The sequence below is a fragment of the Periplaneta americana genome, chromosome 1 (genome assembly GCF_040183065.1).
Source record: "Periplaneta americana isolate PAMFEO1 chromosome 1, P.americana_PAMFEO1_priV1, whole genome shotgun sequence".
In the NCBI taxonomy this organism is placed as follows: Eukaryota; Metazoa; Arthropoda; class Insecta; order Blattodea; family Blattidae; genus Periplaneta; species Periplaneta americana.
The window spans coordinates 79962356-79987120 of NC_091117.1; the positions used below are offsets into that span (position 1 = coordinate 79962356).

General features: G+C 37.8%; 1 protein-coding gene across 1 annotated transcript in view; it reads left to right on the forward strand.

Moving 5' to 3' along the window:
- LOC138697343 (cytochrome b5-related protein-like) overlaps window positions 1-24765 on the forward strand; it is a 75142-nt gene that overhangs the window by 3360 nt on the left and 47017 nt on the right. The window contains exon 2 of the mRNA XM_069822774.1: window positions 12586-12794. Within this exon, the coding sequence (XP_069678875.1) occupies window positions 12588-12794 (207 nt within the window). The 5' untranslated portion in view covers window positions 12586-12587. The remainder of the gene's footprint in view (window positions 1-12585; window positions 12795-24765) is intronic.

A 24765-nucleotide genomic window follows, 5' to 3' on the forward strand; every position in this document is an offset into this window, starting at 1 on the left:
CATTACTGTCTCAGCCGGGGATAGTGGAATGGGGAGTTAAGGGTTGGTCTGCAGTGACCCAATTGAGTTATTAGCGCCCAGGCCTGGCTTAAGCTTTCATAAAATATCGTATCACCCACGGTGGAGTATTGTTAAATGTTATGTTTCATTTAACGACGCTCGCAACTGCAGGGGTTATATCAGCGTCGCTGGATGTGCCGGAATTTTGTCCTGCAGGAGTTCTTTTACATGCCAGTAAATCTACTGACATGAGCCTGTCGCATTTAAGCACACTTAAATGCCATCGACCTGGCCCGGGATCGAACCCGCAACCTTGGGCATAGAAGGCCAGCGCTATACCAACTCGCCAACCAGGCCAGTATTCTAATGTCTATAAAACTGTTATCTTTGTGGATAATATGGCAACGTTAAATTAACAAGTACATCATATTATGAAAGCAAGAACACCTGTTTGCACCTTCAATCAAACGTATGTGATTCTGAAAGGTTATTACTAGAATATTTCAAATAATAGTACGTTTGTTGTAATATTCTCTTATATTTTGCATTTACGAAGTCTATTTCCGCCCATCAGAAAAATAACAGTTGCATGGCATAAAGTTCAATTGAATGAAACAACATATAGTCTACAGTAAAATAAATGACATGTTGTGAAAATTAAATTATTGAAAAAATAGAGCACATGTGAAGTTAATGTCGAGTTATTGAAGCATGAAGAGCAGATCTGATTGAATGACGTGCTGACGGGTGTGGCGTCAAATCGATAAAAAAAATACTGCACTGGAAGGGATGTGCTGGGACCGTGTCCGGTGGTCAGAAATCAAACTCTGCCCTGGCATATTCTGTTCTATTCAAGTCTCTGCAGCTAGTAAGACCATAATTGACCAAGTGATTAGATAAATTACAGCTATCCTGAACAAAAACGTCCTGCTGTAATTTAATGAGCTAAATCAAATAAATATCTACGTCTTTTTTTTCCCACTGTTTTAGTGTAGTGCATACAGAGTGGAAGTTAAACAACCCTGCAAGTTTTCAGACCGTATAGCTCGTATTGTATATAACAAAATAGTTTAATACCATATTGGTGAAAAGTTCACAGTTTTCTCAAAAAAAAAATCCCCGAAATGTTTAACACTCTTCTATTCGGTAATTGTTTCGAGTAGGATCGTGCTTTTTGTCCATATCGATAGAAAATCTAATAAAGAATAATTTATTCCTCTGGCATATTTGAATAGCGTGACGGATTTCGTGTAAATTTAATTAAAAAACCACTACTTTGAAGCCACTGAACGATACCACCAGATTGCAATGTTGTAGCCAGAGAGGGAGCTGGGAAATAGTTGACCTTGGCAGACAGACTCGAGTTCGGTGAACTCTTACATTTGCATTACGAGAAGAAAGAGCAATGTCTTAGCGGCGATGTTGCCAAATGATATTGCTGAAACTTCCAACTTAATTTTCTAATTAATCGCGTATTTAATCATAAAACGTAATACAGATTTTCTATTCATTTAAGTGTACCGTATCGCCCCTTTCAATATGCAGGATTATTTCACTTCCACCCTGTAATCTGTGCTAGCCCAAAGTCAGGCTGGCTTGACTTTTCGAGTGCCGAAACCGGGACGGATCCTTCCACACTCCAAGTCAGATAGGTTGTCTGCGTGGAATCCGTGAATCTTATGATGACTGGTGGGCCATCCTACCTTAGTACTGATAGAGCCAAGTCTCATCCTCAGATTAGGATTACCATAATTGAATAGCAGAAAGCTCACAAGTCACATTTTTTCTCAAATTCACTTTTTCATACATGGACCTTTTAAGCGGTTCGGAAAAAATCCCACACGTTTAATGCTCGGTGTACATTTCACAGCGGCAGTAAGTTACAGAGAATTGGAGTAACATCATAAGTCCAGGGTATGTGGGATTTAAAAAAAATCAGTTTGCTTTCCCTTGTTTCCTTTATAGGATTAAAAGAATTTGGAGAATTAAATATGCTATTCACAAAATTTTGCATTTTTTTTTGTTTATGTACTTTCTTACTTTCTTGGATAAAATATACATATAAAGTTCTCCATAAGATGAAGAAAATTGTTCTTCTCCGTCTTCTTCACCTAAAAGTTGTTTTAAAGAAATAAAAATGCATATCGGCAAAACGAGGGCTGTTTTCAAGACATGACATCGGAAAAACAGTTGACGCATGAACATGGTTACCAATCCACCACTTATTGTACCAGCTATTCGTTTATTCAAGTTATGACACCTGTATATGTGTACAAGTATGAAACCTAAGAACAAATATTGGGGAAAGCGACATTTGACCCATCTTATATGTTCGGTTCTAGACTATATGAAACTTGGGGCCTCTGTGAACTTTCGCTATCGGACTTTGTTTTCAGCTGTGCTAAAGTAATTGTTTAACTGATTCTTTTTACGACAGGTGAGGTTAGAAACCAACTTTAGCGGATGCACTGTTAGCTTATTATTGCGTGACGTCACTCTTCCTATGACACATAAAATGTGACATTTCACCGTTTGTACTTGTAACCAAACAAGAGATTTACAACACAATGAGTGCAAACAATAAAACTAATTTGTCAATAAATATGATTGAAACTGCTACTACTCCAGATTGGGACAAGTTACCTGGTTGAGTTTTTCTTACCGGGGTTTTCCCCCACCCCATTTAAGGGCAAATGTTGGGTAACTTTCGGGGCTGGATGCGACTCATTTCGCTGACATTATCACCATTTCATTCGGAGGCTAGATAACCAAAGCAGTTGATGAAACGTCATAAAATAAACAAACACTGCTACTATTATATAGGCCTAAACTGTTCCATATCTTAAAATATTATGTATGAAGGATCCATATGTTGTATATGTTGAAACAATTGAAGATCTAACATCCTAAATGTGGCAAGCGACAGTTCTTTAAACTTAAAAAATTATGGTTTATTTAACGTCGCTCGCAACTACCGAGGTTATATCAGCGTCGCCTGTGTGCCGGAATTTTGTCCCGCAGGAGTTCTTTTACATGCCAGTAAATCTATTGACATGAGCCTGTCGCATTTAAGCACACTTAAATGTCATCGACATGGGCCGGGATCGAACCCGCAACTTCGAGCACAGAAGGTTAGCTCTATACTGACTACGCTACCCAGACCGACTTTTCAAACTTCATTTTATTCAGTATAAGGGAGGAACATCCATATCAGAATATCATACTAAATTGTCTTTGTCGTAGCTCAACTGTAAATAATTCATTCGTGCGCCAGAAGACTGTGTTATAGGTATCTTAACATACATTTCGTAAGGTGTTTTAATCAATATCTCAGAAAGTTGTTTTTGGCACTTAGCACACTAAGAATGTTAGATCCTCAATTGTTACTTAATCTGATCCATTTTCAAGATTTTAAACGTTTAATTCAGCGGTCATCAGCACAGTGCACCCTCAGGCTAGCGTCCCTTACCCGCGGATAAGGTATTGCACTAGCGTGCATCCGTGGCTGCTGGTGGGTATGCTGTCTCCCTATCCCTTCTGCACGAAGGAACATATTTATTTACACTCCTTGCACTTTACCCATTTCAGCGAGTGCTGACGACCACTAGTTTAATTGATTCTTTAGCTCTGATTGAGGTTCTGGCTGATATGTACATCTATTATCAGGCAGTACACCCCACTTGACGATATGTGTCAGAGGAAGAACAATTGTTTGTATACATCTGAAGTTTGATTAATGTAATATGTAGCTAGTTGGCGAGTATGCAATGGAAGGGAAAGGAACTGGCCATCCTAACCCATTATCTCCTGGCTTAGTTGCCTCATGATTGGTGTCTTGTTGGTATTACTTGTGAGGTTCAGATCTGTCTTCGGACATACGACTCAACAACAACAATTGATTCTTAATAATGGTGACAATCTTTGGAAATATATTCAGTTGTCTTGAGAATCTTATGTTTACATGACTAGTTTTCCTCTTTCTTGCCCTATTCAGGTTCAAATTTTCAGTCACCTTGCTTTTATAGTTTTATTTTTTAAGTAATCTTTTTGCACGTATACCGAAATCTTGATAAGCACTGTCCCAAAACGTTTTCTATATAAAAATAAATGGAATATAGGTTATTATCAAACTACTTTACCTGTATCACATCATCGTTTTCGGCATATTATTATGATTTAACATGAGATTTCACGGTTTGTAGAATTGTTAATTATAAAATATTAATTTGGTAATTCTGCGATAGAATATTAATTCATAAGCCAGTGTGGTGGAAGAACTTGAATCCCATGGACAATGATCTATTAGAGCGAATAATTCAAAGAATGCCGAAAACAATCAACAAGCAGATACAAAGAAACCACTTTCTGTGATGCCTGTTGGGAGAAACTTGAATGAGACGACTATAGGACTGAAATAATATTGTTGTCAGATGTGGCCAACTCTGCTTTATCAAGTAGAGTAGAAGCCATTGTAAAGTGCAGTGTGGTGCATGTTAGTCCACTGCGTCTCCTCGTTAGACAAGAGTTTGAGTGACGTTGCAATATGTGGCGCAGCACGGAGAGATTGTAATTAAAACTTAATGGCCTGTCGATGTCGCCCATGTCTCCCGTGCGCTATCTTACGGTATGCCGTTCGATCATTTGCATCGATATCACGACCAGACATGCCTCAATCTCTGCAACAAAGAGCGACATGCTGTCATGGGCCAGTGCACTGCCGCTGACGTCAGTCCTCATACTCAGTGTTGCGAATAGACAAATAAGGCTACATTAGAAGACCTCCAACTCAATGAATATGATCGAGAGACTATTGAAATTGTAAGCGATTGTTATTGCCACTGGTGCCAAAATTGCAATTGCATCTCATGTTACGCAGCCTGACCGACCGGTATACAGTTATCCATTATACCAAGAATATTATTAAGTTATTATTATTATTATTATTATTATTATTATTATTATTATTATTATTATTATTAGGAGTAGTAGTAGTAGTTTAGGGCCTAGTAGTATTTTTTCATATTTTTCACCAAAGATAAAGCGCGCAATGATTCAACAATTTAACTCTAATATGGATACCACGTAATATGATTACGCATATGAATGGGAAATGCCTGTTATTATTTGGTTGAAAAGCTTTTGTCATCTAGTCTGCTGTCAAAAAATCTGAAAGTTAGAATTTATAAAACAGTTATTATTACCGGTTGTTCTGTATGGTTGTGAAACTTGGACTCTCACTTTGAGAGAGGAAAGAGAGAGAGATAAAGGGTGTTTGAGAATAAGGTTCTTAGGAAAATATCTCGGGCTAAGAGGGATGAAGTTACACGAAAATGGAGAAAGTTACAGAACGCAGAACTGCACGCATTGTATTCTTCACCTGACATAATTAGGAACATTAAATCCAGACGTTTGAGATGGGCAGGGCGTGTAGCACGTGTGGCCGAATCCAGAAATGCATATAGAGTGTTAGTTAGGAGACCGGAGGGAAAAAGACCTTTGGGGAGCCCAAGACGTAGATGGGAAGGTAATATAAAAATGGATTTGAGAGAGGTGGAATATGATGATACAGACTGGATTAATCGTGCACAGGATAAGAACCGATGGCGGCCTTATGTGAGGGCGGCAATGAACCTGCGGGTTCTTAAAAGCCATTTGTAAGTAAGTAAGTACTAGTATTTTTCATATTTCCCACCAAAGATAAAGCGCGTAATGATTTGTCAGTTTAAATCTTAATTACAATATGCATAGCACGTAATAGCCTATGGTTTTTGGTTTAACGTAATTATGCATATGAATATGATGGTTGAGCATTAAATTGATCACTAGTGGCAACACATTCCCTCTGGTATCTGACCTGTTCTCATAAGAACCTTTGCCTTTAATATTCAAATATAAAAGAATGCCAACAAACTACTACTGACCAGCTGAACAGAGGTGACTAATAGGGCTACTTTTTCTCCGACTAAAATTTTAAATAATCTGTACAAAAATACGATTTAATGCTTCGATAATAATAATAATAATAATAATAATAATAATAATAATAATAATAATATAACAATAATAATCCGTGGCGCTACCAGTCCTTTTAAGGGCCCAAACCGACCAGCCGTCTACTGACCTCACGTCCACATGCCGAAGCAGAAGTAGACGATCACCCGACCAGAATGAAGGTATCGTGTGGTTAGCACGATGATCCTCCCAGCCGTTATAGCCGACTTTCGTAAGTGGGTTTCGCTATCTATCGTACTCTCCAAGTGCATCACGATGCTGGGTGACGCCGGTCCCTTACACTGGTCGAAATTTCATGAGAAAATTTCTTCCCTCATGAGAACTTGAGGCAGCGCACATTCCGCAACGCGAATCCTAAGCGAGATGCCTTACGCCACGACGCCACGGTGCGGGACTTCCAAATACAATACAGTATGAAAATTCATCCGTTCATCTAACTTAATTTTATTATTTTGTGTTGCTTTGTTTATTTTCTTTTCTCTATTTTGACTTCAATCTTATCTCTTTTCATTTTAAATATTTTATTCACCTTAAAATGTGTGATTATTATTCGTTATTAACTATTACAAATATATGAAAATCATTTGTTATAGCTGATGAAACGTGAATAAGCAAGTGAGCACTAATAACACAATGTAATAATATATAATGGAGATTAAATTCTTCCTCTCAGACAATAGTATGAGTCATCTCTGCTTTTAACGTTTAAAGTTTCTACCTTCCTAATGCATTGCAGTACTCCACTCTATATGAGCTGACCTATTGCGCGGAACAAAATATACTCTAACATGCCTTTCCAAGAAAAGGGCGGAGAAAAGTTTTCACAAATGGGAAATATCTTATTTTGAAAGAGAGATAAATATTATACATTTACTTTTATTGTACCTGACTGTTCACGGTCGTCGGAAACAATATTTTTAAACCAATAACACGATATATTTTGCAATAATGGATTCTTTGAAAACTTTGTTTTCTTATCACTTTCATGATGTCGTATGTATTCAGAACTGTAGTTAAATATCAAAAGAGTATGTATGTTTATATGCAGTAGCCTATATATGCTGGGTGTTTGGGAAGGAATAGTAAATATTTTGGCATGTTTTAATATCGATAAACATGCATATAAACATGTATCCAATTGCTATTGGATTCAGAGATACACCTTTACAATATGGTACTCAAAAGCTATAATGAGATATACAGTATAAATAGCAATAAATACATTACTGTTTGCATTTATTGACTCACAAAACTCGAATAAATGACAGTTCATAGTTGAAAGTACAGTATTACTAAGAAATGGTGAATGAATTATTATGAATTTATTATTCGTTAATTTATTAACTTTAAAAAAGAAATGATTTACTCTTCATAATAATCGTTCTAAATTCCCACATTCAACATCAGTAGCCTCTGCTTTAGTGTTAATAGTATATGTATTTGTTTCCTGAGTTCGTCTTTACTTTCTTTCATGAGGGAAGCGTTATCAATAATGCGAGCGATCAAAAATGTATCTTATACAAGGGCATCATTCTATTTTTACTTCAATTTTTATTGTACTTGAGTTTCTGACTGTACTTCACTCCCACCCCCTCTACTAGTAAACTTACAACCGTTCACCACACAGAACCAATGCCCGCGTATGCAGTCAAAGTCGCCTTACGCTCATAGTAAACAGTACTGAGTTAGTGAGTATAGTACGTTCCACAAATATGTTCGCGTTTTCCAGTGACGAAAGAGCTTACAATATTGAATCATTTTCGCACAGGTACTGTCGTCCGTTTGTTTACGTCGCATCCCGATTTCCCCCACCCGCTTCTGCTCGCCTCTCTGTAAAGACTAGTGACTGGGCTGTCTTAGCTCTTTTCTGAAAACTTTAATTTCTGTTAGGGATTGGACGTCTACGTACTATTACATAACTGTTTAAAATAACTTAAATAAAAGGGCCTCGTTAATTAACTGTCACGTGATTTCCCCTTTTCTACGATCCTGCGACAAAACCACTTGGACGGACAGCAGATAGCATATCTGAGTAATTTTATTTTTTCGAATCGGCCAGAAGTGAAGATTGAATTTACAGTAAAGGTACTCTTTTATAGATTAGGTACAGAATTATTTCAACACGAGTTACTAGTACGAAGGACGAAACTTGTAACTGGAATTAGGTACAATAGTCTATAGTGCGATAATATACACAAAAGAACTGAAGCCTGTATCGAAATGAACGGCCACCATTTTCAAAAATGTGTTTAAATGTCCATATTATGATTATTTTTTTCAATTTAACTTCATTCTCTATATTGTACGTTAATGTGCTGTAGACAGTATAATATACACTGCATAATGAATACGTCCGAATGGATAGCTCAGTTCGTGATTAAAACACTTATTGTTAATACAGCACTGTAGTTTGATTAAACAAAAATCTAATGAAAATTATGAAACTGAAAATCGCGATATTTCCTACTTCACGTAAATGGATGAACTACTTTTCTTCCCTCCTATACCTAGTAAAGTGATTTGTTTGTATTTTACGCTAGTATCATCGAACTCCAGTCGTAGCAAACGGTGTTTCCGGTTCTCAACCGTTAATCCAAAGGTATAGCCAGGTTAATATTAGAAATGTTAGTAAAAATAAAATGGTGTCCTTGTACTTCCTTTATAAACTTCGCTATTCATCAATTCCTACAAACAAAAATCTAAGAGGGTGTGGTCTGGAGATCTTGATGGACAATGAACGATACCATCGCTGCCGATCCATCGTTCAGGCTATAATTTGAGGGAGTTCGTCGCGCTGTAAAGCATACGGCTCCTTCTAGTCAAGGGAATATCTTTAATTAAAATTGGAAGTTCGTTTTGCGGAAATAATTGCAGACATAAATCACCCTGTTCGACCGCAACATACATTTGAAGAGAACAGATGTTGCAAATTTGTCTCTATAGAGGCAAATGGTTTTCGTGACTGTCACCGTCGTGAGTGAAAGGAGTTCATCGGAGAACAGTAATGATGTACGAATAATTACTAGGAGATTAGTACTTATCTAGCTATAAAATTCCAATGGACTGGTTTCATTTTCTAGAAGAAGGTGAAATGGATATGTTTTGCTCACATATTGTTCGTCACACTCTTCTTTACACATATCCCCGTCTATGGTTTAAGAACTAGCGCGCTGATCTTTCATCCGGGCGGTCCGGGTTCGATCGCGATTAGGTCGTGATGAAATTTGTGGTGGGCAAACCAGACGTTGCAGATGGCTTGCTTTGTCCTCCAAGAATTCCATTACGAATTGACCGAGGATCAAACCCGGACCGCATAGATGGAAGATCAGTACACGACACTAGAACTCACGCACTCAGGTGTTGGGGAAATTGTACTAGGCATAATGCTGCAACATTTCTTTTATAGACCCGTCTACATGTTTATTTTGGTGTAGGCCTATACCTCAAAACAGCAACACCAACTAAGCAACGTTGCAAAATGTCATTCACTCTGCGCTCTCTCTCTTTCTCTCTCCCTCTTCTCAGTCTTACTCTATCGTTGTCCAAGTGAGTACTGAATTGCCTGTTTCGAAAACGTTGTTAATATTAGTGTATATATTATTATATTATGTTCTTTTATTTTTATACAGAGTGAAAAGAAACTCCAGTAGATTGTATGGGACACCATAACAAACGGTTTTCTCTAATGTCATATTTTCCTCAGAGGCTTTATTAAACCGGCAGAAGGCGTATGCGTTCTTCAGTCCATGGCGACTCTGCAAATTCACATTTTGTTGTACGTCTTGACACCGTGCAGTGCTTTATTAAACCGGGCTGGTGGCTTGAATATTTACTGCAGCAGGGGAAATAAACGATAATCCTGAAGTCTTTCATCACGTTAGACAGTCCATGTCCCGCCTATGTAACCTTTGTGTACAGATCAATGGAGGTATTTTTTAATATCTTTTGCAATGATTTTGATGTGTAAATTTTTTGTAAGAGACTCAAGCAATAAAGCATGGCAATGGTTTGTGTTACATTAAGATCTGGTGTCCTCGCGAAATAGTGCCTCACAGCACAATATGACATTAGAGAAAATGTTTGTTTTGGTGTCCTATACAACCTCCCGGAGTTTGTCGGTTTATTTACTTTTCACTCTGTATTAGCCTACTGTTTTTTATCTCTTGTACAGAGTAGGGACCCGAAGGCTTGCACTGCAGCCTGAGGCTTATTGTGCTTTCCACTCCTATTTTGAGAATGATTGGGTAGCTGAACGACCACGCTATTGTGTAAGTACAGCACGCCGCACCATGAACTTAACCCGGGCTATGGTATGGATGATGATGATGATGATGATGATGATGATAATGGTGATGATACGTGTCCGAGGTCGAACGCCGAAAGTTATCCAGCAATTCTGCTTCAATTGGTTGAGGGAAAACACCGGAAAAAACCCAACGAGGATTTGAACTCAGGCCCGCTCGTTTCACAGTCAGGCGCGCTAACCGTTACTCCACAAAGGTAGGCTACATTACATTACTCCAGACCTACATTATTTAATAATATCCTAATGGCCTAACCTTAATCCATTTACATCGATGTAATGTTTTTAAAATGAGCCAAATTTCACACTGCTATATATATATATAGTGCTGAGCCACAGACGCGGAAAAAAAGAGGAGAAAAGCATAAACTTGTGTGTGTGCTGTAGTCTACGCGGGAGTCGAATTCACGACTGCCGTTTTCATGTAACACTACATCTGCTTGATAGCCGTATATCCAAGGCTAGCAACTGGACTATCAACTTTAAAATCCTCTTCCATTCAATCAAAGAGCCAATATTTAATTAAAAGTTACACAAATTGAGTAGAGCTGGAATGTCTTTAATTTCAATACTTTATATTATTTTGTTTTTGATGCTGCACAATTCAGCTCTGTTTGCAATTCCTCTGAATAGCATATTTAATATTGAACCTCAGACTCCGTTCTTGGATGGAGTACGAGTGAATCTGTATTCCAATTCAGAGCTATGCTGCTCCGTACTTCATCTTCTACAATAATAGCAAGAGAATATTTTACAGGAAAGTAAAAAAATCGAATGTGTTCTCAATCAACTGTTTATGGGTATTGCCCACTATAACCGCGTCGCTATTATTTCCGGCAGCCAATCACGTTGCATCTCAGCTACATATGAGGGGCTCACAACCAGAGTGGACCAAGTCCACCAGTGGTCAGTTTGTGGATTAATACAATCTCGGATGAAGAAAACTTTTGCCATAACAAACCAAGTCCATAACTCATTTTTTATTCCAGAGAGGGCAGCATTTCGTATGGAAGGTGAAGGTTGCTAAGCGTGAGCCAGGAACTTTAAGACTCAATTTCTCAAAATTGTTCCAGAAGGACTTGGTCCACTCTGGTTGTGAACCCCTCATATAATGTGCGCATCTTGTTATTGGCCGCTGATGACGTTATGCACTTCCACTGCTGCCACATTAGTAATCAGCTGTTAATAGACTGTCCTGTTCGACGGCAAGCAGATGTAGAATGTGCAACAACGTAAACAAAGAGGAGGAGCCACGCCGGAAATAACAACGACTCATCTATATTAATTCAAAAACACCTGTTATATATTCTATAAATACTGAATTACCTACATTATTAGACCTATACCAATGATATAGATAGATAGATAGATAGATAGATAGATAGATAGATAGATAGATAGACAGACAGACAGACAGACAGACAGACAGACAGACAGACAGACAGACAGACAGACAGACAGACAGACAGACAGATAGACAGACAGATAGATAGATAGATAGATAGATAGATAGATAGATAGATAGATAGATAGATAGATAGATAGATAGATAGATAGATAGATAGATAGATAGATAGATAGATAGATAGATAGATAGATAGATAGACATTTATTTGTTTAATTTATGTACATGTTACCATGACACCATACGAAAACAAACATTCAAGACTTCTTAAACTACAGAAAATATTTAAACTAACAGTAATGTAAGGTCTGATAGTGAAACGAGCGGGGCCTGGGTTCAAATCCTGGTTGGGACAAGTTGCCTTGTGGGGTTTTTTCCGAGGCAGAATTGCATAATTGACGTTCGACCTCGAACTCATTTCGCCATCATTAATTTACATATCATCATCATCATCATCATCATCATTATCACCATCATCCATAGTTCCATACTATAGTTCCATATCATAGTCCGGGTTAATTCACGGTGCGGCGTGCTGTACTTATACAAGAGCGCGGCCGGTAGGCTACACAATCATTCACAGAATAGAAGTGGTAAGCACAATAAGCCTCAGGCTGTAGTGCAAGCCTTCGGGTTCCTCCTTCATATAAGGAAAAAAATGTGTAATGTATTTTAATTTGTTAATCTTGCAAATAAATTAAATAATATTATATTAAATTTAAAAGTTACAATAATCAATCCCCTGTAGAGAATCACTCTTCTACAGTACATCCTCAGATATCAAATAAATCTGTTGCAAATATTATTATTTTAGACATTTTCAGGTTTTATTTGGATACACTTTTGCAGTGTTTCATAATTGCAGTAATGGCACCCAGAGAGATGTATCCTTCCGCAATTCCTAAGTATCCGACTTTTCGAGACGACCCTTTCAAGTCTCCGACATTGTGGTTACGAGGAAAGCAGGTTGATGACGGTGCCGAGGGCCTGTGGAGGGTCCACGACGACCTCTACGATTTGTCAAACTGGGTAAAGAATCATCCTGGAGGATCTGAATGGCTTACACTTACAAAGGTCAGTTTGCGCTGGTGTCACATGAAATTCACGAACGTGTGTATTTAACGTGTATGACGTTTGTGAATCTACAATCCAACATCCATCATAGTTAATTATTATGTCATTAATAATCTTTCCGCAATCAACGTCATATATACGTTATCGGCCATACATACTGTGCATCATCCGCCACACACTACTGCCCATAGTACTGTGGAACTTGGACCATCGTCATGTTACATGCACAACGGGCTAATGCAAGTTTAAGTGAAAGTTCAGCTCGATCCAGTCCTCGAGAAGTCAAGTCAAGAAGTTTTCCTGCCTACCATTCACCATTCATAATCGTTTCTAATTAACAGTGTGTCATTCATCTTCGCAATCAGTCATCCGGAATGTATACGTCATCCATACCCCTGCAGTGGCTGAGTGGTCATACCTCCGGCCTGTCATGCAGGCGGCCCGGGTTCGAATCCTGATCAGGTCTGGGATATTTCATTGAAAGATCCATATCCATAGTGATACTTGTGGCGGACAAAATCGCAGTTAGGGTTTTTCTCGGGGTTCTCCTGTTTTTCCCCATATTAGACATCTACATCATTCAGTCACCATTTCCTCATTCCGTCATCATTCCATAGCATTCTCCGATCACTGGCTGGCGACGCATGGAGGGGGCTAGCCTAGAGACGAGAGGAGTTGCCTGCTCGAAACCTGGGTACGCAGCGAACCTTAGTGTAGTCAACCAATGTAGGTTTGGGAATGCGCCTAGCTTGAGGGTTAGTGCAATAGATCGCAGTGCTGGGCTATAGGTTCCCCTCCCGTAAATTCCATTCCATACGACGTCATCCATAATCCATTATACATAACGTCATCCGTCATACGGTTTGTATGCATCAGTCACCTTCATCCATCTATTATGGATACTTTCCTAGATTATTTATACCTACAAAAATGTATTTGTTGGAGTTTTTGTTTTCATCTCTCTATGATTTCTGGAACAGTTTTTTTCTTACATATTTTTAATTATTATATTGTGACCTATCAGCATAGAAACGGGTGTAATTAATAACCTTTTGATGAACATATATATTATTTTAATGTACCGAAGTACATATGAAGTTTTCATGCCGATATTCTGCGTCATCGTACGATGAAAGAGTAGTGGAACGGAGAAAAATTCTCTCCAGTACCGGGATTTGAACCCGGGTTTTCAGCTCTACGTGCTGATGCTTTATCCACTAAGCCACACCGGATTCCCATCCCAGTGTCGGATCGAATCGTCTCAGTTTAAGTTCCACCTCTTGGGTTCCCTCTGGTGGCCGCCCTCTGCACTACGTCATAGATGTCTATGAACGTAGGACAATGTCCACATATGTGCGGAGGTGCACTCATTATGAGTGACTAATTGGCCGGGATCCGACGGATTAAGCGCCGTCTTAAATCACACGCATATCATATATATTATTTTAATGTACCGTAGTACATATGAAGTTTCCATGCAGATATTATGCGTCATCGTACGATGAAAGAATCCGGTGTGGCTTGGTGGGTAAAGCATCAGCACATAGAGCTGAAAACCCAGGTTCAAATCCCGGTGCCGGAGAGAATTTTTCTCCGTTCCACTACTCTTTCATCGTTTTGATGAACAATTCTTAAAATTCATCGGTGGCTAAGACGTGATACCTCGTAACTACAAAAATGGTAGTTTAGTTCAATTACAATATTATTTGAATTACCTATATTATTATTATGTTCACAAAATTAGATTTCTAGCATAATATTTTGTCCTCGAGTAAAAGATCTTGCAAAGCACAAATATGTGTGTGTGTGTGTGTATATATATATCACAGTACCAACAATTCACAATTTTGTTTTGTTTATTTGAGTGAGACTGTAGTGTCTGTAGACCAGAAGGGGTGGAAGAATAGAATAAGAGAAATAAAGAAGAGATAGTGACAGGTTCTAAGAAAGACGAACCTGTGTCACTGGGTTTTATATTGTGTACTTATTGTAAAATATACTGTTATAGGTTTAATTTGTGAAACCATTAAATACATCTTACCAATTTAATGTACTATGAGTTTGATTAATTCCATGAAATCAATTCATAATTTGTTCGTAATGATAGACCCTATTCAACTCTGCATTTACAGACGTAGAGTTACAACCTTGTTTCTCCCTCATCTCTGCCACACACTACACTTAAAAGGCTCCGCAACTATTTGATTAACATGTAGATTCATAGGCTATTCGGAACATCGTTTTAATTCCTTGCATATTATTTTCGCAACTTTTTTTGGCACATCCTATACTGATAAGACATATCAAGGTACAAAATCTGAAGGTCCTACGCAACCTTGCAGTGTTGGCCGTTCCCTTATAAGAAGGTTATTGTTCTTGCTATTGGTACGTATTTTTTAGGCTTGTGATTTTTCCCAGAAATTCGTATTGTTGCTTCCTAATAAACACGCTATATTCTGTTAAACACTATGTTATTGTAACTTGATCAACTTATGTAACTGAGGGGGGCACGGATAGCCCAGCACTGCTACCTGTTGAGATCTATTGCACTAACCCTCGATATAGAATGAGTTGCGTGCCACAGATCCCATACGCGCACCGACCTAACCACATGACTCCCTTAATGACCGGTCGGGTGCCATTGCAGAATGCTATCCAACGTCGCTTAACCACATTCCACGAGGCCGGTTGAGAGAGCCAGCAGATTCGGGAGGCCGCCTGTAGAGTGATCTGAAAAACCAGAAACGGGATGAACGGGATGATGGGGGAGGAAAGGAAGTGACGAAGATGAGTGGGGTTCCAACCGCCTGATAAATTCACCTGATATTCATCCATAGGAGAGAGGGAAAAACCCCGAAAAAACCTCACCCAGGCAACTCGTCCTGACCGGGAATCGAACCCGGGACCGCTGGGTTCGGAGTTAGACTCGCTAACCCCTCAGCCACAACGATGGATACCTCATTGTGGTACTTGAATAATAACTGAATCGAACTTTTCAGAAAGGAACTAAGTCAAAATTTGCTACTTTTCAGAGGAGCAGAAAAAAAATTCATGAATAAATACCAGTGTGACAACGCCGTACTGTAAACATCAACTTGATGTTACAGATACAGGAAAAGCTCCCTTTTTTGCCAATGTAGCTATGCGTCTTGGAAGTATTAATTATTTCATCAGTAAAAATAAAAATTGAAAATTTTGACTCAGTTGCGAGAGCATTACACTTTGTGATGACGGTACTAAGAAAAGGCCCTGATAAATCCAAAGAGATTACATATAAGTCACTAGTTCGGGAATCGAAGCTCTTCCTGGCTTAACATAACATCACAGGGTTCAGTACTCGGACCATTGTTGTTCAAAATATATGTCAATGATATTACATCTCATGTAAGGCATTGTAACTATCACTTGTATGCTGACGACCTTCAATGCTACATCTCTTCCCGCTTAGACCGAATAAATGACGCTATAGATAAATTGAACGAAGACATTGACTCGATTGTGACATGGACAAAGAAATTCCATCTTAATATCAGTCCTGGGAAGACACAAGCAATCATATTAGAACACAAACTGCAAACCGACGCTGTAAAGCACCTCGACATTTCCCCCGTTAAAGTAAGTACAGTGCATATCCCTTTCAGTTCTTCGGTAAAAAATCTTGGCATTCACATGGATAATAATCTCAACTGGGACATGCAAATCACAGAAACCTGCAGAAAAGTATATTCTATTATCCATGTGCTAAAAAGGATAAATGTTCATCTTCCCTCTTGCTTAAAAAAGTCCCTTGTGCAGACCCTTATATTTCCCTATTTTGACTATGCTGACCAGGGGCGTATTTTGCGGACTACCGGGGCTACCGGCGGTAGCCCAAGGAAATTACAAAAGAAAAAGTTTATAATATAACATAATGTAATAATTTTGTATTACCGTATTAGTTTTACCACAGTAATTAAAATTAAAGTAATTGTTAGATTTATATGCGCTCTCTGCTTTCGAAAAGAAACAAGTTGTCAAGGCGGCATCACTGGAGAAACCGCTGCTGCGAAGGGTAGCCTGTGACCGTTCCCCCCCTCCCTTCAGTTTCTATCGTGCAGTTTAGGCGGGTGAGTTGCCGCTCTCGTGATCGGTTTCTTGGAAGGCGCGAAGCAACAATACGCTTAGTACGCTAGCTTATTAATGTGATTGTGTTCTTGCATTGCAGTATTTTAAATTTGTGATTTGTTCAAGTGTCTAAGAGTTATATTAATTGTGAATTATTAAGTTTTTAATTTCCCAATTAAGTGATATTGTGAAAAACATGGCAGAACAAGTTTCTGGAGAGGTTTGTGTTGAAAATGGCTGTGTAATAGAAGGTTTATTAAAAGTGCCTTTTAACCGTCGTACATACAACGAGAAAGTTGAAATTGTGAAAATGGAAAGACCAACTCCTGAGTTAAATTTGTCCATGGACGTAAAAGAAAAACAGCGTGAGTACACACGCCATTTCACTTCAACATCATATGGTAAGTGGAATTGGTTGTGTGGTAGTTCTAAACTGTTTAAACTATTTTGCTGGCCATGTTTGTTATTTAGCCGCGAAACTAATGTGTGGTGAAAAGAGGGGTTTTCTAATATGAACTCCCTTCGAACGGCAGTCCTAAAACACGACAAATCAAAAGCTCATATTTATAGTAGCATGAACTTTGCAAACTCTGGGAAGACAGGAATTGATTTACAGCTAGATAAGCAAAAAGCTCTACACAACAACCAACACAATGCTCTTGTGAAAAAAAATCGGGAGATTTTAGTGCGTCTTATTAACGCAGCCTGCTTTCTAGGAAAACATGAATTGTTTTTCGGGGTCATAATGAGAGTGTGGAATCAGACAATAGAGGAAATTATATTGAATATTTAAGTTCCTTAAGTGAATTTGACCATTTACTGGCCAATCATCTTGAGAGTTCAACAGTATTCCGTGGTACTTCTCCCACAATTCAGAATGACTTAATATATGCTATAAGTGGGGTTATGATAAAGAACATAAAATCTGAAATAGAAGAAGCACCTTTTGTGGCCATTGTTGTTGATGAAACAAGTGACTGCTCTAATCTGAGTCAATTGTCCACTGTTTTAAGATACGTCGACAGTACTGCCAATGTTCAAGAACGGTTTATTGGATTCACAAATGTCAGTTCGGGCAAAACTGCTGCTGCTTTGTTTCAGGATATGGAAGGTGTTATAGCAGAATACAATGTCGGCAATAAGTTAATTGCACAGACATACGATGGTGCTTCAGTTATGGCGGGAAATATTAATGGCTTAAAAACAAAAGTTCAAGAAAAGTATCCTCAAGCACTATTTGTCCATTGTTACAGCCATGTTCTCAATTTAGTTTTGCAACAAACTACTTTATCCATTCCAGAATGCCGAATGTCGGGTTTAGCTGCATTTTTCTCATCATCTCCTAAAAGATCATAAAAACTCATGGAATTTATGAAAAAGAAACTCCCAAAAGTAGCACCAACTAGATGGAATTTTACATCTCGGCTTGTAAATACAGTAAAGGAATACAGAGAACAACTGACTGCTTTCTTTGAAAATATCATTTGTAATGACTCTGAAGAAAACTGGGATGATGATGTAATTGTGCAGGCTCAAGGATATTTGTATTTTTTCACACAGTTTCAGAATATATTTCTTCTTGAAGTCTATGCTAGAGTGTTCGCACATACAGATGTGCTCTACAATATTCTTCAGACAAAAAGTCTAGCCATAGCATACTGCTTGCAAGAGGTATCAAAGTTAAAAAATACTATATCCGAGTTCAGACGTAGTGGGTTTCCGTCCATATGGAGTAATATGGAAAATGAAAATTCTTCAGCCAATACAATGGAACCACCATTAAAGCGAAGAAAAGGAGATGATGAATTGAAATACAGGCAGCTGTACTACAGCATACTAGATCGTATGCACATGGAAATTACTGACAGATTTTCTGATTATGGAAAGCTTCAGTTCACACATCTTTTAGATTCTCAAAAAATTTCTGCTTATAGAGAAAACTTCCAGAATGAGGCACTAAACAAATTATTTCAGTCCTATAACAGTCACTTTGATCAAGTACGTTTGAAAAATGAATTAAGTGTAATATATTCAGCAGAAGTCTTTGATTTTTCGAACAAACCTATCCATGAAATATTATCTGCCATATATGAAAACCAGCTGAACCAAGTTATTCCTGAAGTCCTTAAATTGGCAACATTAATTGTGACAATACCAGCTACGTCAGCATCGGTAGAAAGAACATTTTCTGCGTTGAAGAGAATAAAATCCTACTGTAGATCAACTCATACACAAGAACGTTTATCCGGCTTGGCACTGATGTCCATTGAAAAGTCATTTCTACAGAAACTTCTCAAGCGGCCCAACTGCAATTTCAATGACGAAGTCATCAAAGTATTTTCGTCTCAATCAAGACGTCTGGAATTCACATATAAATAGGTAAGGAATTTTATTATAGGGTTTTTAAAATATATATTTTGTGTAATAATAGGGTCAGTGGTAGCCCAGATACTTAAACCAGCATACGCCACTGATGCTGACATTTTACTGACTGACCTTTCCAGCGACAACAAAACGAAACTTCAACGTGTGTACGTTTTGTAAGCAATGTTCGTAAATATGATCACATTACCCCATACCTGGAAGCAATAGGTTGGCTTAAACTAGATAAGAAAATAAATTTACATTCATTTCTCCTTCTCTTCGAAATCTTGAACTCTTCTATTCCTTCGTACCTGTCGTCTCGCTTCACTTACCTTTCTTCCCACCACAATCTGAACACACGCTCTCGCCATGAAACAATACTAACAATACCATCCCATCGCACCTCCTCATACTCATCCTCTTTCACAATAGCCCTGCCAAGACTCTGGAATTCGTTGCCTGCTAGCATCAGGGACTGTAGAAATAAAATTCAATTCGAACGAAAACATACTAGGCACTTGGTCAGTAATTGAGACTCGTTCAGACATGGTTTCTTGTAAATAGTTCTCTTAATCTATCACAAAATATTTCAATATCCGATAATTTCATCACTATAGAATTTTGTTATTGTAGGTTTAATTTGTAATTCAGTAAATACAAAAATGTTCTTTGTTCTTAACTTCTATGATAAAATGTCTAGCTTTCATTAATCAGGTATTCTTGTCGTACTTTAATTTTTATTGTAATTGTAATTGTAAATTTAATATTAATTGTAATTTTATTGTTCATGTTATAGTTGTAATCCCCTGGTAGAGGGACAGAGAAGGCCTGATGGCCTTTATCTCTACCAGGTTAAATAAATAAATACTACTACTACTACCAGTTCGTCCAGTAATGGAATATGGTGCTGCATGTTGGGATCCTTACAGATTAGAACATATTAATACAGTGGAAAAGATTAAAAACCGGGCTCTCAAACATTGTCGTAATAATTCAACATTAAAATGGGACACACTCACGGACAGGAGAACGCGAATTCGATTATGCGCAATGTTCAAAACATACAGAGGTGAGCCTGGCTGGAGAGAAATAAAAAATACTCTTCAAAGAACGAACACTCATATAAATTGAGGGAAAGGAGACAGAGGACGGACGCTGGAAAGTTTTCTTTTCTCAATCGTACTATCAGGGACTGGAATGCTCTACCTGCAGACTTACTAAAGGCTTTACCAATAACCAAAAATGTATTTAAAATAGGCTTAAGGACTTTATTAATAGACGGTATTATATTATGCACACTATTTAAAGGGGTAATTGTTTTGTTATTTGAAGTGTTGAATCAGTGAAGTAGTATGTTGTGTCAGTGAAGTGTGTTTGTGGCAGTGAAGTTTTATAGTTTCTAGAGGTAGAGCAAAGTATTTGAACAGTGAAATGTTTTTTAAGTGCTAGTGAAATCAAGATAGTATCAGTGAAATGCGTCGTAGTACCAGTGCAGTGAGTGAGTTGACAGCGAAATGAGTGTAGTGTTGAAAGGTAGTTGTGCAGGTTTGAACATATAATACTCGTGGGTTTTAGTTCAAACTTAAGGTTAAGACACAAATTAGATTTACTTTAAATGTTGTTTTAAGTGATCTTGCTTCATTTAATTTAGGATGCTCTTTGTTAATTTTATTGTACTATTGTTGTTGTTATTATTATTATTATTATTATTATTATTATTATTAAGCCTATTATTATTCATTTATTATTAACTATATTTATTATTAATTATGTTTATTATTAATTGCCATTATTGAGTGTAATTAGTTACCACTGCCACCGGGTATTTACCCGTTTGCAGTGTGAATAAATACATATATACAGTTCCTTTCTAAAAAGTGCGATTCAATTTTAACAAGCGTCATTGTACGAGTATAAACGAAGCAAATTTCGCCGCACAACTCTGAGAATCACATTGCTTAGCTGAATCTTGTGTATCTGAAGTGTAAACCACCATCCAGGAGCCAAGAATAAAGCCATCGGTCTGTTAATCTCTTCCTGGAAATCCCAGTTGTGTTCCGAATGTAAAGTTTTCATTGTCTACAAAGCTGCTTTCCCATCAGGGTAACCCGTTTCTACACAAAAGCCTGCCGGTGGCCTCATTGTCGGTAATTCATTGTCTGATATCCTCGAGAGATATACATCAAAGACTTTATTATATCTTTGAACAAGGGCGTCATATGTTTGTAGAAGGTGCATTCAGAATTTTTCCTTTTGGAAATAACAATTGTTACTTTTATAGCTATCCGAAAAACTATCAATATAACGCATATTTGAATAGGGAAATATTTATAGACATCACGGTGCTCTCCAACAAATAAACTCAGCTTTCGTCACTCTATACGCAGCTGTTTTTTAATCTAGGGTTGAAAGGCACATCCTAAAAAAATACAAAATACGCTCCGAGGTGATCACAGAATACAGACAGCTATAATGGAATGAGAGATGAATGGAGAGGAAACAGACGAAATTCGATGCTCACAGAGTCAAATAATTTCAGATAGATTGAATATAGTTTGGAAGATTTAAAGTCCTAGGTACTGATGGCGGTGAATAGTAAACATGATACAAAACTATCAACTGTTGATAGAAACGAGTTAATTTAGTTAGGATGTATTTCTCTAGTTTGATATATATTTCATTGTACTGCCTTAAAGCATCATCATACATTTTAGTAGCAATCTGAGTTAACGAATAATCTGGATTAGTAGTAGTAGTAGTAGTAGTAGTAGTAGTAGTAGTAGTAGTAGTAGTAGTAGTAGTAGTAATAATAATAATAATAATAATAATAATAATAATAATAATCCATCATCATCATCATTTGTGGAGTAACGGTCAGCGCGTCTGGCTGCGAAATCAGGTGGTCCGGGTTCGAATCCCGGTCGGGGCAATTTACTTGGTTGAGGTTTTTTCCGGGGTTTTCCCGCAACCCAATACGAGCAAATGTTGGGTAACTTTTGATGCTGAACCCCGGACTCATTCCACCGGCGTATCACCTTCATATCATTCAGCGGCTAAATAACCTAGATGTTGATACAGCATCGTAAAATAACCCAATAAAATAAATAAAATAAAAAATCATCATTCTGTCCTCATCTGTGGAGTAACGGTTAGCTCGTCTGGCCGCGAAACCAGGAGGTCCAGGTTCGATTCCCGGTCGGGACACTTACCTGGTTGAGGTTTTTCCGGGGGTTCCCTCAACCCAATATGAGGAAATGCTGGGTAACTTTCGGTGCTGGACCACGGAGTCATTTCACCGGCATTATCACTCTCATCTCATTGAGACGCTAAATAACCTAAGATGTTGATAAAGCGTCGTAAAATAACCTACTTAAAACATCATTATAATCATCATCATAATCATAATTCATTCATTCATAGTTTTTTGTTCAAGGACATGTCTTTCACTGCAAACCCAGAATTCTCCAATATTTCCTATTTCTGTCTTCCTCTTACAAGCAAACATTCTGATGGGGACAGATAAAAAAGTTAAATTAAAAAAAAATTGATTAAAAGGCGATCTTACTCGTGTTAATTATGTAAGCATGTGTGGCTTACAGCTGTTTCGGTATTACTTGACACCATCCTCCACGCGGAGTAAGTAACACCGAAACAGCTGTAAGCCACACATGCTTACATAATTAACACGAGTAAGATCGCCATTTAATCAATTATTTATATTCAAGTGTTAAAAGTAGTGTACGAAAGATTCAACATGGATTAAATTTTTTTCTTTCATCATGTTAATAATGTCAAAAGAAGTGCTTATATAAATTTTGGCCACTCGACCTCAACTACGAGGGCCGTAAAAAAATTCGTCAGGGGCTGTTAACAGAAAGAAAACACAAGTTCATTGGAAAAATTTATTAGAACAGACACAACAAATGTTGAGCTATTTTTCAAAATATTCCCCACCGGAAATAAGACATTTGTCATATCCTGGGATCTACAGAGAGGTGCAGACAGCTGTCAAACGCTGGTTCCGATCCCAGGCGGCTGACTTCTATGACACAAGGATACGAAAATTGATCCCTTGGTATAACAAATGTCTCCATTCCAGTGTGGGATATGTTGACAAATAGCGCAATAATTGCTGTATCTGTTTCAATAAATCTTTCCATGCAATTGTGATTTTTTTCTGTAAATGGCCCCAGAGAAAATCACTTTCTGGACGGCCTTGTAATTGCGGTCGAGTGCCCAAAATTTGTATAAGCACTTCCTTTGACATTATTAACATGGTGAAAGAAAAAAAAATAACATTTTTATCTGCCTCCATCAGAATATTTGCTTGTTAGTCTCCGCATAAGATCCATATATATTAATGTTGTCTACCATCTGATATCCTTATCTGCCACGAAATTTTCTCCCGTTGACTTTCCCTTCAAGTGCATCCTTCAGTAGGCAGTTTTTTTTCTTAGCCAGTGACCCAACCAGTTTATTTTTATCTTCTTCATCAGTTTCTGCGTTATTCTTTCTTCATTACTCTTTCTAGCACAGTGCATTTCAAATGCTTCCAATCGTTTCTCTTCACTTTGTCGTAATGCCAATGTTTAAGCTCCATGCAGTGACAGACTCCACTCAGATCACTTGACTAGTACCTCCCTTAGTTCCGCAGAAAATAATGCGTTTTCTATTAAAAGCTACCTTTGCCATTGCTGTCCTCCTCTTGACAGTTTGGTAGCAGCTAATGGTACACCCAAGTGTTTGAAGCTGTCCCTTATTCTACCGCCTCATTTCGAATTCGCAACTTTATTTTCTTTATTCTTCTTGCAATATCTATGACCTCCGTCTTGCCTGAATTTATTTATCTTCGTCCCATACTGCTCACAGCAGACTAGTTGCCAGCTTTTTTTGAGGAGAATACAGGAGATTCAAAAATCGACAAAATTTCACGTATAAAATTGGCAAATTATTCAGTTCAGCTACTAAAACGCAACTTTATTCTACACTTCGACAGCTAGGCTTAAATTAAGAGTATTTTGAGACAGATCTTGTCTCGCGTAATAGTTGAAGTCGATTGCAGTTTGCAGCTCTTATTTGATTAGATGTGTCGTATTCCTGTTTAGAACATGTGTCCATTTATTGTTCATGAGATAAAATCCTCTTTTTATGATAATTACTGCTTGGTATGCATGGAACAAAACTGGCCATTTTTTTTCAAAATTATATTAATATTTTTTTATTTTAAACAGGTGAGCACTAAAACCCATTTCCGGTAGCATTACCTTCCGAAAAGACTGCACATTTCACTACAACTCTTGAACAACAAAATTCATCATATAAACAGTCATCATTCACGGAAAAATCAAATGTTTAGAATAATGATTTTTACATTGCGAAAATAAGGGAGAAAAATGCTCAAAGAGAACAAAAGGACAGGAGCCGGGAGACTGTAAAAAATTAGGGGCAAATAGAGCAGATCCCAAGAAATACGGGAAGGTTGGCAACCGTACAGCTGTCATCT